An 18,671-nucleotide genomic window follows, 5' to 3' on the forward strand; every position below is an offset into this window, starting at 1 on the left:
ACTAATGCATAAAACTGTTACATTTCCCTTACATGAAAGAATGGAGAAAAAGCCCCACCCCCACGTGAATTCACATGTCCTTTTGGATGGGTGTGGGAAGATGATGCTTGGAAATCCGATTTAAATCGAGCAGTCGATGAACATGGTAAGATTTACTGTTTATCTGCTGATTCTAGGAAAACTTGCTGTATTTTATAATGAAGGAGGACACATGCCAAAACTGTAGCAATACTCTGAGCCTGATATTGGTTGCCCAATGGAAAAATACTAAGGAAATACTTGGATAAAATTGCTTAAGGAATCAGATAATATAACATTGAGAAAGTGTTCACTGTCTGCATCTATTTGTATTTCCATTTTAATGGATTAGTAGCAGCAGTTGAGAGACTTTTAGAGAAGTCAGAAGGTTGGGACCTGAAACCTCTGTAATTGCACCAAGAATATGTGGCAAAGCCAGGTTTGGATCTGTCTGATAATTTACCTGTGAGCCTTCAGCCATGGGATGAGTCACCAAGTAATGCTACAAAGTGAATCAGGAAGTCTGAGGACTAAAGGAAGTGGGGAACCAGTTTGTGTTGACCACACACCACACAGGTATCTCGCTTGTATTTCTGAAAATATACCAACTCATCAATTCTATTTTAGGGTGGGAATATGGAATTACTATTCCTCCAGACACTAAACCCAAGTCATGGGTTGCTGCAGAGAAAATGTACCACACACATCGACGGCGAAGGCTGGTGCGGAAACGTAGGAGGGAGCAGTCTGAGGGAATGACAGCAGGAAGGGTAAGGAAGAGAGATCCAGGCAGGGACTGGTACATTGTAACAGTGTCAGGGTTTTGGGTTGTTTTTTAAAAATCTGCGTGAGATTACTCATTATTTGAGTGAAGAAAACTTGTAATACCAAACAAAAAAATCTAGAACAACCTTTTACATTTTCATTGCATTCCCTTTCTTTATGTTTTTGTACATTGATGTTTCTAGCCTTGGTTTATGAGGGGGTTTTTAGGCTTGCCAGAGGAAATGCCGTTTTTTTTACTACAGCTACACAATACTGTAGATAACAAGAATTTATATCTTCAAGGGAAGGTCATCCTATGAAGACCAAGAAGGATGGGAATATGCTTCCTTGATTGGCTGGAAGTTTCACTGGGAGCAGCGCAGCTCTGATACTTTCCGTCGAAGACGATGGAGACGGAAAATGGCTCCCTCAGAGACACATGGTGCTGCAGCTATCTTTAAACTTGAAGGTGCTTTGGTAAGAGACAGAATGTCAAACACATCTTTCAAAGGTCAACCTGTTATTTTGCAGTAAATAAACAAATATATTGGATATTTTAGCCCCTATATTGTTAAACTAGTGTATAACTGAGAAGACAATACAGTGTGTATTGTTTAAATTATTTAGTCTGAAAGGGATCATTAAAGTTGGGGTAGAGATTCTTGTATTATTACTAATTTTTTATATTTTAATGACATATGTAATATTATATATCACATTATATATGATTTATGTTTTATGGTTTTAATCCTACTCGTTACTTTATTTTTTTAATTATTTTTATTTTTGCATTATGTGAGATTTAGCTCAAAAGGCCAAATTACTAGGTAAGCCTCCTGTAAGTAAAGTGAAAAGATAGATCAAGCTTTTTGTGCATGTAATTTAGATGTTTTAACATCAGCACAAAAGACAACAGGCTTGGAAAAAGCTGCCCCTGATGAATATTTGCTTGTCTAAACAACCAAACACAAGAAAAGATAGCAAAAAAAAAACCCACAAGAAAAGAAAATAGTGTGTTGGAGAAGCCACAATTTCATATGACACAGATAGATGAGCAGAATGCAGTTATTCCTTAGCTTTTGAGGTTAACACAGCTTCACAAATAACCTCTATTTACCAAAATACAAACTGTAGCAAATAATGTGAGAAGCCTCCTTCGTTTTTATAAAATATATAATAACTCTGAGTGTATAGCATTAACAGAACTTCACACTTTTTTCTTGGTTTGTTTCTCTTTTTTGCACCAAATGTTGATCAAGGATTCACTGACAGAATTTTCTTTCTCCAGTTAATTTGGTTGTTCTGAGTAAAAATGCCTATTTCAGTTTTGCTTACAGCTATAGTTCCTGGGCTAGTGCTGGGATAAAGCCTTGGAGCAGTTCTCTGCCACAGCACAGTGCAGAAGACCTGGGAGCTTTCCTCCACTAAGAGCTGATAGGTAGCTAGTAGGTAGCCACAAATAAAACATTCTAGAAGTAAGATGACATGACTGCATATGACTTCTTCAGAGCTTCAGTTGGCAACACGAAATGACCTCTGGACATGAGTAAACATCTTGTAAAGTACATTCACTCACAGAAGTAAATTTCTCCTTGTGCTGGAAGGGAGATGGAAGCCCATAAATTCCCTCACATGGTCCATTTCTATCAAGTTCCTTCCATGTTTGTAAATACTCAATAACTTTTCTCTGTATGTAATTTCAGGGAGCAGACAATAGTGCTGATGATGGAGAAGGGAAGAGTTCAGACAAAGCCAAGGAGTCAGCTACAACAGTGTTTGGTGCCAATACACCAATGGTTTCCTGCTATTTTGACAGTAGGTTCTTTAACAATTCCTTTCTCAAAAATGTTGTCTGTTTCATTTTGGTTTCAAGTAAAATAATAAATCTTTGTGGTTTACTTCTAGCTTTTATATGCCTTCTCTAGTAATTACTATCAGACCCTTGATTGGATCCTATTTAAGTTATTAAAGAAAAATTACAGTTTGTCATTTCAATATTTCAGTCTGGTGTCACACAGATATTTTTAAGACCTGTATGGGACAGGAATTTTAATGCTAAATTTAACTTTTTTTGTTGGTTCACATTACTTAACCAGCTCAGTGCAAGATCAATGCCTGGCCCAGAGGAAGCAGTACCATGTAGTTGAGTTGGCAAAGTGAACAAAACTGTAACTTTGCCAACCTGGATGAGTTTTAAATTCTTTGTAATCACTGTAATGTGAATCACAAAAGCAAAGAAGTTGAGATGGGAGCCACCAGTGCTAGTTAACAGGAATAGAGGTCAATTCTGAGACTTAACATCCTTTTTGAGGGGCTCTGACTTGTCTTAATTTGAATTCTGCAGAACTTGATCAACCTGCCGATAATGGATGGCTAAGTCTTAAATATTTCAGAACCTGGGGAATATTGTTTTAATAATTAACAGCTGGAGGAAAATGGCACTTTTTCTTGCCAGAGGTCAGAGGTTTCAGCCCAATGATGGTGACTCAGAATTTTTCAAGGGTTGAAAGGGTTACACCTGACATCTTTTAAAGAAAAGCTGTAGTAACTTAGCCCCACATTGTCCTGGGTTGGGCCACTCACATCTTCTTTTTAAGCTATTCCACCAAACATGTAGTGGTTTATTTTTTAAAATCTTTTAACCAAAGAGACAGAGTTGCAATTGGGATAACTTTCTAGGCTAAGAGCTAAAAATGTGAAAGACCCAAGATCCTGGAAGTGCTGTAGTGAATACTTAAATTAAGCAAAGGAGTGCCCAGTTCTTGATTCTCTTTGTGTGAACTAGATTATCAAACTGTTTCAAAGAGCAATTTTTGAATAGAAGGATTTTTTAGATGATTGTGTGGCGAAAAAAGCCCAGATAGCATTAGTGATTTTTTTTTTCATTTGTGCTTTGTGTTGGAACAAATATTCTCAGGGGCTAGCTCATTGATATTAATACACTCATCATGTGAAAAGCAAAAATGTTATTACAGTGCTTATGTTAAAATGTGTAAGGCATTTGTACAAACTGTCTTCATCACACAAAAGAAACCTCTATAATGCAGTTGAACTGATTTTATTTATTTGATACAGGAGTATATACTTACCACCTTCGCTGTTACATCTACCAGGCAAGAAACCTTATGGCTTTAGACAAAGACAGTTTTTCAGGTATGGAAAAATCCTTCTAAAAGTGCAGAAAACCCACATTTGCTATGAACTTGTAGCTTGATTTATTTGGATGTAGACTATCTTAACTCCTTAAGGTCTGTGTGTAGGTCCCAGCTACTGAAACTATGCCATAAAGAAAGTCTCAGCTTTATTAAGTATCATCTGAATTTGGTTACTGCTGCCCCAGAGGCTGCTGCAAACAAAGTGCTCTGTATGTCCTGTACCAGTTGCTGCCAGTGAATTGTCAGTGAGGGAACTGGATTTCAGATGAGGTCTGAATTTCCCATGACCAGGCCCTTCCTTTTGTTTTGGATTCTCCTTTAACCAAAGCCTACATGCAGTTTTGTCCTGCAGGAGGCTTGCATAAAAGCAAGGATGAAGAAAGCTGGATGGTTTTTTCATTAGTTATGGCACCAACTGCCTCTCAGTGTTCAGTGTTTTATATTAATTCATTATGGAAATTAACTTGCAGAAAACTACACTGTGCCTTACTGATAAGCATGTCTTTTATTTGTTTATACATGTTCACTTCCAACTCTTAGGTATTCCAACAGTGCTGTGTCCATCTGGCATCTTTGTAGTCAGGCTAATACCCAGTTTTCAAGTTTTGCTAACTCAAGTCAAAATTTCATTGGAAAGCCACAGAGCAAATTGAATTTAGATTCTGTAAGAATATGACTTTACACTTCCTTTAAGGAGGTTCAGCAAAAGACAAAGCTGAAATTAATTTTCTTTTTCCATTACCCTCCGTTTGCATCCCTCTTTTTCCCCCTGTAATTGAGTAAATGTAACGCCTGTTACAGAAGATACAGTGCTTTACAGGTTTTAGTGATATTTTCTAAAATAAGGAGGGTTCTGTATGGCTGCCTGCGTGAATTTGGTCTTATTTCAATATGCAGTACTTAAAAGCAATGCAAAGCAACAAATACAAATGCCTCCAAATTGCATTTGTATCATTCAGGACAGGCACCTCAGATGCAGTCATACATAAACTAGCTCATCTACATTTTATTTTCCTCTAAAATTAGTTTGAAGAATTAGCCAAATTTTGTAAAACTCTGATCCTGTACCTTGGCAGAATCTATTGAAACTGACCTAGAGATAACCTTTAAAATTGCCTTTAGTCATTAGTGATTGCAATTTGTACAGGAAACATTAATGACCATCATCAGATACCTTCTACCAAGCTCTTGGTTTAAAGGCCTGCTGAATACTGGGCCTAGACCACCTGAATCATTCAGCTGTTTCACAAAAAGAGGTTGCTATAAATGAGCATGTTTGAAACCTAACCATGATCTGAGCAATACAGCCTGGGACAATTTGTTGTTTGGCAACTAGTCAGACCTTGAATTATTTTCTATTATTTATGAGGCAGTATAGTTGTATATCAATGGAGAGAACAAAAAAGGGTTTCTATGGACAAGATTTAAGACAAGATTAGTATAAACAGTGTTTCATTTTAGTTTTCTGGTTCTCTTTCTGCTTTGCCAGATATTTTATAATTTTCATTTATTACTTGGTTAATCAAGACTTGTATAAAGAAGTGATTTATTAATCAAATGGAAATTGCTCTATTAAATGTAAATTATGTATATGTTTTCATTTTTGTTTTGCATAGAATCTCTTCTAGAACTGGTAACACAGTAGAAAAATAACACTATATTTGATAAAAAATGTGCTTGTGTGCCTTATGGCTTGATGTGGTTTTGTTTGTCTGTAACTCTGTGCTTTCAATTTCTGTATGATATTTCAGATCCATATGCTCATGTTTCTTTCCTCCATCAAAGCAAAACAACTGAGATCATTCATTCAACTCTAAATCCTACGTGGGACCAAACTCTCATATTTAATGAAATTGAGATCTATGGGGACCCACAGTCAATAGCCCAAAACCCACCTAAGGTTGTTATTGAACTTTTTGACAGTGACCAAGTGGTAGGTGAAATATTTTTAACCTGATTGCTTTTTTAATTTATTTATATTAATTGTCAGTACATTAATGGTTATTTTTGCTATTTTTGGTTGCAGGGTAAAGATGAATTCCTTGGAAGAAGTGTTTGTTCCCCCATGGTCAAGTTGACCCCAGAAGATGACATCACACCAAAACTGCTCTGGTATCCTGTAACAAATAATGGCAAAGCTTGTGGAGACATTCTTTTTGCTGCAGAACTTATTTTGAGAGACAAGGTATATATTTTTTTTTGTATGTATGTGTAATATAATAAGACACAGCATATATTCTTACACGGTGAGACATTATGGGAAGAACTGTCTTAGTAGTTGCAGGGTATTTCAGCTAAGATGAGAGAATCTAATACTCATGTTTGTGTCTTAACAGGGTGGTACCAACCTTCCAATTCTTCCATCACAAAGGGCACCAAAGCTTTACATGGTCCCTCAAGGAATCAGACCAGTAGTTCAACTCACTGCTGTTGAGGTATGGTTACTCTTAAACTAACTGAATACAAGGGCAGTCTTCTCATCCTCTAGACAGAAAGTTTTTGAATTTACTTACAGAAAACAAAAACTATTCATAGTGAGAAATACTCTTTTTTCTAAGTGTTTGTGAATATCACTGTTTTCATTGATTTTCCTAGAACTAGAACCTTGAAATATTTTGCCAGACACATATTAATATTGAAAAGATTTAATTTCTTCTTTCCTACTTTTGGAGTATTATATTAAACATATTGACATCCCTTCCCACTTTTGCTCATATTGGATTTTATTTTACAGATTCTGGCCTGGGGGTTGCGAAACATGAAAAACTACCAACTGGCACCTGTTATGTCTCCAAGTCTAATTGTGGAATGTGGGGGTGAAATGGTGGAATCTGTGGTGATCAAAAACCTCAAAAAGACACCTAATTTTCCATCTTCTGTTCTCTTCATGAAAGTTGTACGTTACAAAAACCTATATGCCAGCTATCTATAGCAAAATAAGTTCCTCCATAGTTTTTCGAAGTCCAGGATTTGTTCTGAGTAGGAAGGCTCACACATCCTTTTTTGATTTACCATTAGAAATTTATGAGCCTGAAAACTGTAATAAAGATCATGTAAACATGTCTGTACAGTCATGTACTGTACAGGTTGCACAATTTTATATGCACAATGCAGTGCAGTATATATTTTTTTTTGAAAGGGCATCAATTTACTTATAGATGTTCAGCTACTTTTTGCTAGGATGGGTGCTGTGCAAGAGTCAAGAATATTCAAGATTTGGGACAATTATTCTTACTGACTTTTATTGACTGATAAGATTAGAAGTTTTCATTCACCATATAGCCATAGAACGTAGTAGTTCAATATTAAATAAATGAAGTAACAGCTCTAATTTAGGGGGAAAATCTTTATTCTTTTTCTTCTGTTTGCATTGTAAAAAAACCTCTAACTTTCTATTTTTAGCTGTTACCCAAAGAGGAGTTATACAGTCCATCTCTTGTTATTAAAGTAATAGACCACAGACCATTTGGACGGAAGCCCATCGTGGGACAATGTACTATTGATTTACTGGAAAGCTTTCGCTGTGACCCCTACACCACTAAACAGGACATTGCACCACAGCTGAAAGGTAGAAAGCTGGAAAATGAAAAGTTCTACCTTCTTTTGAGATGCTAGATTGCCTGCCTGTTTACTCTGATGAGTAGCCATCTCGTGTTGTGTACTTAGGTGGAGATATTATTATCTGAAAGGAACAACATCTGACAGAGAGCATCAATTAGTGTAACATTCTGTGAAGCATAAGAGGGCATAATGCAAAGGCGAGTCCACTCTTGGACTTGTGCTCATTCCCTGATGTTCCTCTTTAGTATCAACTTGGAAGTTAACTACCTGCAGATCACCTCAGCACTAGTGCCAAAGAAATGATCCAGTATTCCAGCAAATATGGTCCGAATACAATGGTGACATTTCCTCTACATTTTTCAAGTTTTACTCTTACTTTTAGTTTTAATTCTATATATTTGAGAAATGTTTCCATATCCTGCACAAAAGTACTATCTTTTTTTAGGAAAAAGTGGCAATTAATTGCTTTCTTTAGAGGATCAAACAAATAGCCAGTGAATTATTTTACTTCTTCTGTAACTGTCTGGATTTAAATCTGATGAAACTGTTTAGTAAGATATTTTTCCTACACCATATTGCCTTAATAAAACCTTTGGCTTACAGTTAGTCTACTCTCTGCTGCACCTCGCCAGGATACAGTAATTGATATGGAAGACTCGCAGCCACTCCTAACAGCTCAGGTAATCTTTGAAATTTGATGCTTAACTTTGTTCTTAAGAACTCTGATTTCTGAGGAACTATCTAGACAGCAAAATTGTCAGAAACATATGCAACCCTCTGGAAAGCCAGATGGGAGAAAGTTACTTGGTGACAGGGAAGCAAAGGAAATTTGGTCATAATTTTAAACTTTGTTTTCGTATCATGAACACCAAACTACAGCATTTTGTCCTTGGTCAAATTCACTACTAGCTTAAGAATTAATTATGTTGTTCAATAGCTACTGAAATTATGTGATAGAACATCACCCAGTTCCCACTGATGGTGGGTAGGGCAGCCTGATTTTGCAGACTGAGCAGTTCTAGATAAAGGAGTTTGAACTAGGGGTATGCTCTGGTGCTTCAGCCCTTCCTTTTATCACAGTCACAGCTTGGCCTCTCTTATCTTGAAGCCATCCAAACCCAATAACACTGAAAAAATTTTTTTTCTGCACTAACAGTTCTTTTCCTTCTCTTCTGTTGTGCCTTGCCTCTTTACTGCTCTGATTCTTTCGGGACCACCACAATACAGTTTTACTTTCCAGGTAAAAAATAATTCTACTTACAGAGTTTTACTCTTGAGTTGAAATGTGACTGAAGACAGATTCCAAGCAGTACATTTTTAAAGAAAAATATTTTCATTCTTTTAGGACTGTAAATTGTTTCCCTTGCCTAGAAGGGAATGATGGCCTGTTACATTAAAGAAAGCAGAGAAATTATGCTCATTAATATATAGCAATTTTGCAGGCTCTTAATCCACAATTTTGACTTTTGAAAATTCAGCATATTTTACATTGTTACAGCAGTCCCAAAGTAAATAATACTGAATTTAAGCTTTTGGACTCTTACTGCTATTTGATTATTTTAATGATTGCCTTGTTCCTCTTTCATCTCTTCTTCTTATTGCCATCATATTCAGACTCCAATTAAAGTAGATAGATAGACCATGATCTTGTGATTACTGTCATCATACATGTAAATTGTCATTAATATTTAATTTACAGCAGTCTCTAACCTTTATCTGAAATAGGTCTTCTCCTCTAATATAAGTAAGATATATTATTATTTTCTTTAAAAATTATAAGGAAAATATTTAGGAAATAAAGATTTAGCACTTCAAAGTCACCACTAAAATTGATTATATTTATGTAGTTTATTTCAACTAAAAAGGGAAAATTTTAAATGCTACATAAGCAGAAACACAATTTCTTTTAGTTTGACATCACCCAAGCCAAATATAACATTAGATACAGTGAAAGCATCCATATTAGAGAAATGAAAACTCAGAACAATCTAAATTGAAATAAGTAAAACTGTGAAAAGTGTAAGTGCTATGCAGACAACACCCTGAGGACACAAAATGCCAAAATTTCATGCATTACATTCCGATTTCCAGTGTTTAAGCAGTATGTCAACAGCACTCAGCAAAATGGCTTCTCCAACAGCAGTGCATGTATGTACCAGAGTGATGCATGCAGGTGACCAGCAGGGGCTGGATGGGGCCTTGAGGGGCTACTTCTCTGGGCAGCTCTGCCAGAGAGAGATTTTGGAGGAGATGATGCTCACAAGTCCTGTAAGATTAGTTATATTGAGGTACCCTTGTTCAGAAGATCTTACTGTGCATACACAATATGTATGAACTACTAGAAACTTTTTGTGTGCCAACTTAATTAAAATCTGTGTGATAAAAGCAGAAAAAATTAACAGGATTTATTTCATTATGCTATTAATATTTAAACTTTTTTAAAAGTCTGCTTCCTGGAAAATAATATTACTATTTACAAAACTCTGACTTTTCTAGGGATCCACTGCATCTCTTAGACTTTTTTCCATAATTCCACGTTTTTCAAAAAGATAATAGTTAAATGTTAATATCTTGACAACTTCATGTATAACAATCTACAATGAAGTTACTGGGTACATTTAAAAAAGGACAGTAACATTACATTGTTTTTACCATGTGAGTATTTCACTCCAAAATCTCTAATTTATCATATGGCATTTTATTCTGTGTTTTGGCATTCTGTGAGCACATCTTGATTACAACTTTTAGTAACAATAATATCTGAATATTGAAGACTATTATTTGCTCTGGGAATTTTTAAAGAAGATTTAAAGTTTTGATTTATTTTTCTCCTTTACTACTTCTTCACAAAACTACCAAGTGCATTATTTGAAGAGACATTTGGTGGTGTATCAAGGAAAAAAATACAAACCCAAAACATAACCCCTGACTTAAACTCTTCCAACATTATGCTTTGATGAAAGATTCAGAGTTCTACAAAGTATATTTTGTGAAAAGGTTTCAAATTTGCTCTTTGAATTATGATTGAGTAATAATGCAAGCTAACCTATGCATTGTCAACATTACAAACCAGTATTTAAACAAAGTGAAATTTAAATATAGAAAACTATTCAAAATTACCTCATTAATTCTACCAGTAAGTTTTGCAAGTCACTGATGATGTTGTTTCCACAAAAAATTCACTCCAACTGTCTTTAGAAAATGACAGTCCCATGCTAATCTGATACGAATATGCTGTATTTATGATTTGAAGGTAGACAAGACTAGTAAAATATAATAGATCTGAACATCCCAGTGAAATAATTACTTAAGAGAACAGAAATGGGAGTGAATGAGAACGATATACCAGAGTGATGTCCTGACCTATTGATGCATTTGGCTTGTACTCATAAAATGTTTTGCATATTTTTTCTGCTTTGCACAAAAATTCATTGCTAATGCTTTTAAATGAAAACACAAGGTACAATGTATAAAAAGTAGCAGAAATGACATTGCTAATCATGGCTTCCAGATGGGATGCATGATGCTTGCTCTTAGCGGACTAGTGGGTCAGAATTATGGTATCTGTGATTTAACAGGTGAAGCATTTTGGATTGTGCATATTGTTTTCACACTTATATGGATAAATCCATAGACACAATTTTTTTGCCTTTTTTTTTGGTTATGTGAAGAACAAAGCACAGGGTAATAATGTCTTACAGTCCTGAAAACCTGCTTTCTAAAATGCCTGTGTATATAAATATGCATGCTCCAATTCAATATCTAGAACATTCTGCTTTTCTGACAGCATCAAAAAAAATCAAGTTACACACATGGTGTCTGAGTAGTCTTCAAAAGCATTTTGAAATTATTAACGTTTGTAACTTACTTTGTATACTTACTATATACAAACTCCTAAACATTTAAAGCCTATTTAACAGTATAAAATTCTACAAATCATATCCTTACCATTGCTTTTATTTTGCTCTTTTTTTATGGCTTGATCCTCATGAGCAGCTCACAGAAAAGGTAATGTATACTACTTCAAAATAATCTACACTTTGCTTTCTCCAATTGAAAACCAGTATATCAATACTCCTTACAAATTAGCATTTAAGCATGTGGATGACAACAGTAATCTCTGAAAGTGTTTGATATAAAACCTACAGTGAACTTGTTACATGGTAGATTTAGGAAAAATATGCAAGACTGAAATAGGAAGCCCTGTATATAAAAAAACCCCAACAAACCCAAACAGCCCCAACAAACACTCACCATTAATGATCTGCATAATACTTTAAGATTCTCTGTAAATCCAAATAATCTTTAAAAAAATCAGATTTACCCAGTGGATGAATACTATTCATTCTGTTCATTCATAGACAATGAATGTTATTTATTACCACTGGAAATTTGTTTTCAGGGGCAACTTTCTTAAACAGTGATTATCAGACTTAAATAAAAATAGAAAAAAACCCACAGAAATACTGTATTAGTAGAACGTATAGATTGCTGGTATCTAGGTGGCATGAGCTTATTGAAGTATTATTTTTAAGGGGCAAGACTCAACTACTTCTCAACTGCATTTGGTTAACAATGAGGTAGATCTGCAACTGCCATAATTATTATATTCTAATTTTCTTTCAGATAAAGCTTTAATATTACCTAACTGATAATAAGTTTTAGAGGATATTTGTTACTACGCTTAATTGTTCATTATTTCTGCTGTACAGTGTGATAGGAGAGAGGCTTTATCTCCCAGTAAAAGTTTTTTTTATTTGCTTTTCTTTTAAGGAGGAAGAAATTGTTGATTGGTGGAGCAAATTTTATGCTTCAGTAGGAGAATATGAAAAATGTGGACAGTACATTAAAAAAGGATATGACACTTTAAAGGTAATGCTCAGGATAAAACAAGTTAACATTTTTCAGAGTTTATAGGCCCAAGACCTCATCAAAACTGTCCCCCCTTTTTTTTTAATGCTCTTCAAAATTTAACTATATATGATTTTCTATAAAGGTTCTTTCCTAATTCATATGATTAAATGAAGGCTTTAAGAAGGTATCTTGTCTTCTCTTCTACTAACCTACACTTATTAAGAGATGTATTAATAATTTAATCTTGCCTTCAGTAAAAGAGAATTTTACTCTTGACATCTTTGGGCACCAGGCAGATCCTAAATAAACATACACATTAAGAAAGTAGCACAGAGAATCAGTACTTTTACTGTTTGTTGGCTAAAATTTGAAGTGAGACCACTTTCATTTCTTGTCTAATTCAGCTAACAAAAAATACAGCTAACAAAATAAGGATAAGCTTATGACATGCTACTTACCCTGGTTTTAACCAAGCCTAAATGAAGCTTCATCACCTGTTCTCCAAAACATTGCATTTGCTCCCACTTTGATATGAAAATAATTCCAAAAGCTTTGGTTCCCTAAAATATTCCATCAAACATAAAATACTTTGCAATGCCATTATGGTAGAGCTGATATATATGATAATTTCTAAACTTTCCTTTTTTCTTTTTTCAAGGTGTATGACTGTGAATTGGAAAAAGTACCTGAATTCAATAACTTAACAGACTTCTGTGATACATTTAAACTATACAGAGGGAAATCTGAGGAGAGTGATGATCCATCAGTAGTTGGGGAATTCAAGGTAAAATTCAAATGATGGGCAACAAAGAAATGCTAGCTGCAGTCTTTTGTATGTTAGTGATTATTTAAGTAGATCTACATGCAAGAATTTCAGCTTAAATACAGATGTGTACATTAGTAGGGGCAACAGATATTGGTAACTGCTTAGCTACAGACCTATCTTTTTCAAGGAAAGTACAGCTACACATTGCTCACACTAATGTGCTACACATTAATTGAAAATAAACAAAATACCTTCTAATGTAACCTTCCCCAGTAACCATGGGACAAAATAGCCTCTCAAACAGGACTAAAATTCCAAAAAGCACGTTTTTAGGATGATTTTGGAAAAGGTATTTTGTACTGTTTCTGTGACTTTTATAGATTAAAATAATGCTAATGTAGATAAAACCAACCAACCAATCAAAACATCTCCAAACCTTAAATGATGTTTTTGGAAACAAATACAAAGTATTTGTTACGTATTCTTAGCTGGAGCAAAACTGAGCAATTGTGTTGACATCAAAACAGCTGAATTGAGTTAAACTGGCACAGGATATAACCTTGTCTTTTAGTGTTATCATCCAAAACCCCAAAAAATAAAACAAATACTTCTAGGTCACTGTGGATCAGGCTATAATTTTGCTACTCCTATATAAAACAGAGCGTGTTTGTGTAGGATAAATAAGAGAAAAGAGACTTAGCAGAGCGCCTGCTCTACCTGTCTCTTGACCGGCCTTTCCGCTGTGTTCCAGGGCTCGTTTAAGATCTACGCGCTGCCCGACGACCCCGGCGTGGCGGCCCCGCCGCGGCAGTTCCGGGAGCTGCCGGACAGCGGCCCCCAGGAGTGCATCGTGCGCATCTACATCGTGCGGGCCCTGCAGCTCCAGCCGCAGGACAGCAACGGGCTGGTGAGGCTCCCCGCGCCGCCCGCCGGCTCGCTGCTCTGCTGCACTTTCAATCAAGTTAGTCTTGATCGCTGTTTCTTAACGATGTTCTTTTTTCTTATTTTAAATAGTGTGATCCTTATATAAAAATAACTCTAAGTAAAAAGGTAATTGAAGACAGAGATCATTACGTGCCTAATACCCTCAACCCAATCTTTGGCAGGTAACAAACTTTTTTGTACTTTCAATCTACTGTATTTTAGAATGTTTTCCTATTTTTTTAAGGTAAACCATTACTTGAAATATTCAGTGCTCTGTTCATAGTTATATACTGACAGTTAATTGGGAGTAAAATTGCATAAGGTGTTTTCCTTTGAAATCATTGGGAAACACAGGTGTTTGGCTAATCCGTAGATTTTGTCATGTGGGTAAATTGCACAAAGTAAAACAATGTATATATCTTAAACTAGCCTGTGTTAGGCATATTAGAATAACAAAATATGCTTATGGAATATGGAAAAAGTTTTAACTCTGAAAACTAGTTGGATCTTACAAGTAATCAGCTTAGCATGCATTCCCAGTACACGGGTCTTTCCATCAAAGGTTAGTGACACCGTTGAAATATATGAACAAAAAATACTAGCTAGGAATGAAAAGTTACATCATATGCATAGTTACTATGAAATTCTAGGTCTGGTTTAGAGTGGGAGGAGGATTTTGATAACTTAGAAGTTAGGAGTAGTAGAGAGGAAGACTAGAAGGGTTATAAAGGATTTGAAAAGCATAATTTGCAATGATGTACTACAGGTTTTCAATTGTTCAGATTATGCAAAGAAATAGACAGCAAAGAGACTTGATTGCAGACACAAAGTAACTTCCTTCCTCAGTCCCAATTCAAGCTGATGCACAGAAAACATCTAAGTAATACATTGTGCAGAAAGGAAGGAGGTAATATCCAGAGGAGTAAAAATGAAATTATTTATAAGTGCAAATAGAAATTGGAGGATGAAAGATAACTGTTGCTAGAGTTATCAGCACTGGAAGCATCCTTTTAATACCTTCCAAAGGCTATCGCTCAAAAATAAACTCATAAGTGCTTTTTTTCAATTTGTATTTTTAAGTTTAAAAATAAAAAGCATTTCTCAAAAGAGCAATAGCCTTAATGGGCAATTTTTATGTTCAGAATGTATGAACTCAGCTGCTTCTTGCCTCAAGAAAAGGATCTGAAAATTTCAGTCTATGATTATGATGCATTGACTCGTGATGAAAAAGTGGGTGAAACCATAATTGATCTGGAAAACAGATTCCTTTCCCGTTATGGATCTCACTGTGGCATCCCCCAGCAGTACTGGATGTAAGTAAATTTTGTCTGTTGAAAATTTTAGTCTGTAAGACCTAGTACCCAAGCTCAAAAAAGCCCTTAATTCTATGGTTAAAAAACAATGCTGTGGCTTCTCAAGGGTATTTGTTGTGCTTGTTCTATCATCTAAATTCCAAGTGAAGCTGTAAATCTTCAGAACAGCCTTCACTGAAAACCACGGCATCAAATATTTTGATATTTTCTTAATCCAGTAATGCATGTTATTTCTGTCCAGAGAACTCAAACTTAGCAGAATTTTCTGACCTGCTGTTGCAAGTAAATATGAAAGCATCTGAGAGTTTGAATTATTTTGATACTTAGAGAAAAAACACTCTGTCTTGGAAGGTAATTGAGCTGATACAAAATTCTGTCACTGTATCAAACTCCAGAGCCCTCAATCTAGGCAGTTCAAGTGCTGCTCTTTGTGAGCTAGTTTAATGAATACATTTTACATGATGTGTAAATGCCATGAATTGTGAATAATTTTAGGATATGTTTCTTTTGCTTTCATAAAAGTTCAGGTGTGAATACCTGGCGTGATCAACTAAAACCCACCCAGTTATTGCAAAATGTAGCCAGGTTTAAAGGCTATGCTCCTCCTGTCTTCTCTGAGAATGGCAGAAAGATTAACTATGGGGGACAAGACTATACTTTGGATGACGCTGGTGAGTTAGTTCACTTATTTTACATGTATGTCTCAAATTCACATTGATAAAATAGAAAACTTTCCAGTTATTTATGGAATACTAGAAAAATATCTTTGATTTTTCTCCAAGTTGAACACACTTTTATGCTTAATTTAAAATTCCTGGTTTTAATTATTTTTAAGTTCAAATGTAAATTCCAGTTCATAAGCCCCTGGTTTTTTCCCATTTATTTTATTTCAGAAGCTAACAAAATCTTGCATCAGCATCTCGGTCCAGGTGAAGAGCGGTTAGCCCTTCATATCCTCAGAACCCAGGGTTTGGTACCTGAACATGTGGAAACAAGAACCTTATATAGCACTTTCCAGCCCAACATCTCCCAGGTACTGTGAGCTGCCTTGGTTGTGGTTTCTTGAAAGCAGAAATGGAGCATTCCAGAATTTATGTCATGTTGTTAATGGTGTGGTGCTTCTGAGGGGGAAGAGGGTTACAAATCATTATTGCTTGGTTTAAAATGTAAGGCAGGTTAGTCTAGAAACATAATAAAATGCAGCTTTTTTAAGAAAGTTTCTGTAGAAACGAGAAAACTTATCTGAAAAATCAAGGGGCCGTAACAAACCTATATGCAACAAACAATCCTTCATCCATCTTCTTCACTGCTACAGGGAAAGCTGCAGATGTGGGTGGATGTTTTCCCCAAAAGCTTAGGACCACCAGGCCCTCCGTTCAACATCACTCCCCGAAAAGCCAAGAAGTGAGTATCCCCACATCCATCCCCACATCCTACACACCCCCTGGCAGCCTTGACAAAGCAATCCAAACTCAAATCTCACCCCAAATCTCTCTCTTAGGTACGTCCTGCGTGTGATCATCTGGAACACCAAAGATGTCCTTCTGGATGAAAAGAGCATCACAGGAGAAGAAATGAGTGACATTTATGTGAAGGGGTAAGAGCATTCTGTCATGTGACACTTAAAATTAATAATATTCAGAATGTCCTGGGAATACGTTGACCATGGATTTCAAATATTACTTGGTTCAGCCAAGTCAAATGCTAACCTCAGAGAACTACAGAAGTGTTATCAGATAAAGCACAACATTTATGTGTGGTGTAAGATCCCAGAATTTCATCTCTTGAGTCAGACAGCAACTGAAAAGGCAGAATTAGTTTTGGTGCTGCATGGCTTGGATTCTTAATTTTTACATTCCCTCATCTTAATATAAAAAAAGCAATAGAAATCAGAGAAATGTATTACCAGGCAGATCTAATTTCTCACTAAAAAAGAACTCAGTAACTCACCACTGAGTTCTAAGACCACAGCACTGGTCTTAGATGAGAAATTCAGTTCAGATGTTCCTATTTACAGTGCTAAATTGGAACCAAACTGCAAAGGGGCCTGAAAAACTCCCCAGCCCTCTGTGAGCAATTCTTACAGCTGGTCTGCAAGCCCCTAATGACACAGTTCCAGTACAAACAGGCAATCCCACAGTGTAATCCTACTGCAAACACCAGACACATCTCTCCATATTTCCAGATGGATGCCTGGTAATGAAGAAAATAAGCAGAAAACTGATGTTCACTACCGATCATTAGATGGAGAAGGGAACTTCAACTGGAGATTTGTTTTTCCTTTTGACTATCTCCCAGCAGAGCAACTCTGTTTAGTTTCCAAGAAGGTAAGTATTCCTAAAGATGTAAATTCTTAGAGTACAGATTCTAGTTAGCCTGGTAATTTGTACCTCCTTATTCAAAGAGACAATTTGGCTCAGTTCCATATACTTTCTCACACTGCTGTTGTGAACAGATTCATTTTGCCTTTGGGCCAGAAACAACACTGGCAACAACAGCAGTCTGCTTTTAGCAGGGCAAGATTAGATCTCTTAATACTTCCAACAAGTCCAGAATTCACAAGTACTAGCCAACTCCCACTTTGGATTTCCATAAGTAATTTTAAAGGTGTTTGGTTGGTTTTTTTTTTAATTTTAGGAACATTTTTGGAGTCTTGACAAGACAGAATTCAGAATCCCACCCAAACTGATCATTCAAATATGGGATAATGACAAGTTCTCCTTGGATGACTATCTGGGTAAGATTTTGAATGAAAATAGTTACTGTTCTCTCAAAGCAGGATATCAAAGTGAACAATTTTAAATTATCACATAAGGATTGCATTTACAGTGAGACACTGAACATGGAAATATACTCCAGCTTTCATTCACAGTACAGGCTCACTGAATGAATAAGTATTCACTCAGTAAAGGCCTACTGGCAGGTAAACCAAGATACTTTTCATTCAGGTAAACCCTCTCACAAGGCACATGAAAAAATAATATGTATGAAAATTTACTTTGTTTCTTCTTTAAATAAAATTACTTAAACAAGGGCACTTCAGTTCTAAATAAGAGTATTGACAATAGCACGTAAATGAGGTTTAAGCAATCTACTTCACGCTGTTATTAATCCCCACCTTTTCTAGAGATACTGCTCTGCACAAGATTCTCTGCTGTGTTAACACTGCTCCAAAGTCTTTAGCTTACATACAAACCATACAGGCCTCAAAATCTGAAAACAAGTAGTTGATTTATAACCATTATTAAAGTTTGCTAAATTACGCATTTAACTGTCAGAAATTACTTATTACATTGCTGTGTTTGGGTATCTTCC

The 18,671-nt window shown here is 35.7% G+C and overlaps 1 protein-coding gene across 1 annotated transcript in view; it reads left to right on the plus strand.

The window, feature by feature from the left end:
- The window catches only part of MYOF (myoferlin), a 61,100-nt gene that overhangs the window by 39,124 nt on the left and 3,305 nt on the right, over positions 1 to 18,671 (plus strand). Inside the window, exons 28-51 of the mRNA XM_054515647.1 lie at positions 40 to 145; positions 646 to 788; positions 1,087 to 1,260; positions 2,487 to 2,598; positions 3,859 to 3,936; positions 5,690 to 5,871; positions 5,965 to 6,123; positions 6,275 to 6,373; positions 6,673 to 6,834; positions 7,341 to 7,506; positions 8,103 to 8,179; positions 9,591 to 9,647; positions 11,496 to 11,507; positions 12,273 to 12,371; positions 13,012 to 13,137; positions 13,871 to 14,026; positions 14,134 to 14,225; positions 15,186 to 15,356; positions 15,879 to 16,027; positions 16,250 to 16,389; positions 16,672 to 16,760; positions 16,858 to 16,953; positions 17,542 to 17,683; positions 17,994 to 18,093. Of these exons, the coding sequence (XP_054371622.1) occupies positions 40 to 145; positions 646 to 788; positions 1,087 to 1,260; positions 2,487 to 2,598; positions 3,859 to 3,936; positions 5,690 to 5,871; positions 5,965 to 6,123; positions 6,275 to 6,373; positions 6,673 to 6,834; positions 7,341 to 7,506; positions 8,103 to 8,179; positions 9,591 to 9,647; positions 11,496 to 11,507; positions 12,273 to 12,371; positions 13,012 to 13,137; positions 13,871 to 14,026; positions 14,134 to 14,225; positions 15,186 to 15,356; positions 15,879 to 16,027; positions 16,250 to 16,389; positions 16,672 to 16,760; positions 16,858 to 16,953; positions 17,542 to 17,683; positions 17,994 to 18,093 (2,887 nt within the window). The remainder of the gene's footprint in view (positions 1 to 39; positions 146 to 645; positions 789 to 1,086; positions 1,261 to 2,486; positions 2,599 to 3,858; positions 3,937 to 5,689; positions 5,872 to 5,964; positions 6,124 to 6,274; positions 6,374 to 6,672; positions 6,835 to 7,340; positions 7,507 to 8,102; positions 8,180 to 9,590; positions 9,648 to 11,495; positions 11,508 to 12,272; positions 12,372 to 13,011; positions 13,138 to 13,870; positions 14,027 to 14,133; positions 14,226 to 15,185; positions 15,357 to 15,878; positions 16,028 to 16,249; positions 16,390 to 16,671; positions 16,761 to 16,857; positions 16,954 to 17,541; positions 17,684 to 17,993; positions 18,094 to 18,671) is intronic.

The sequence above is a fragment of the Molothrus ater genome, chromosome 8, assembly GCF_012460135.2.
Source record: "Molothrus ater isolate BHLD 08-10-18 breed brown headed cowbird chromosome 8, BPBGC_Mater_1.1, whole genome shotgun sequence".
NCBI classification, from domain to species: Eukaryota; Metazoa; Chordata; class Aves; order Passeriformes; family Icteridae; genus Molothrus; species Molothrus ater.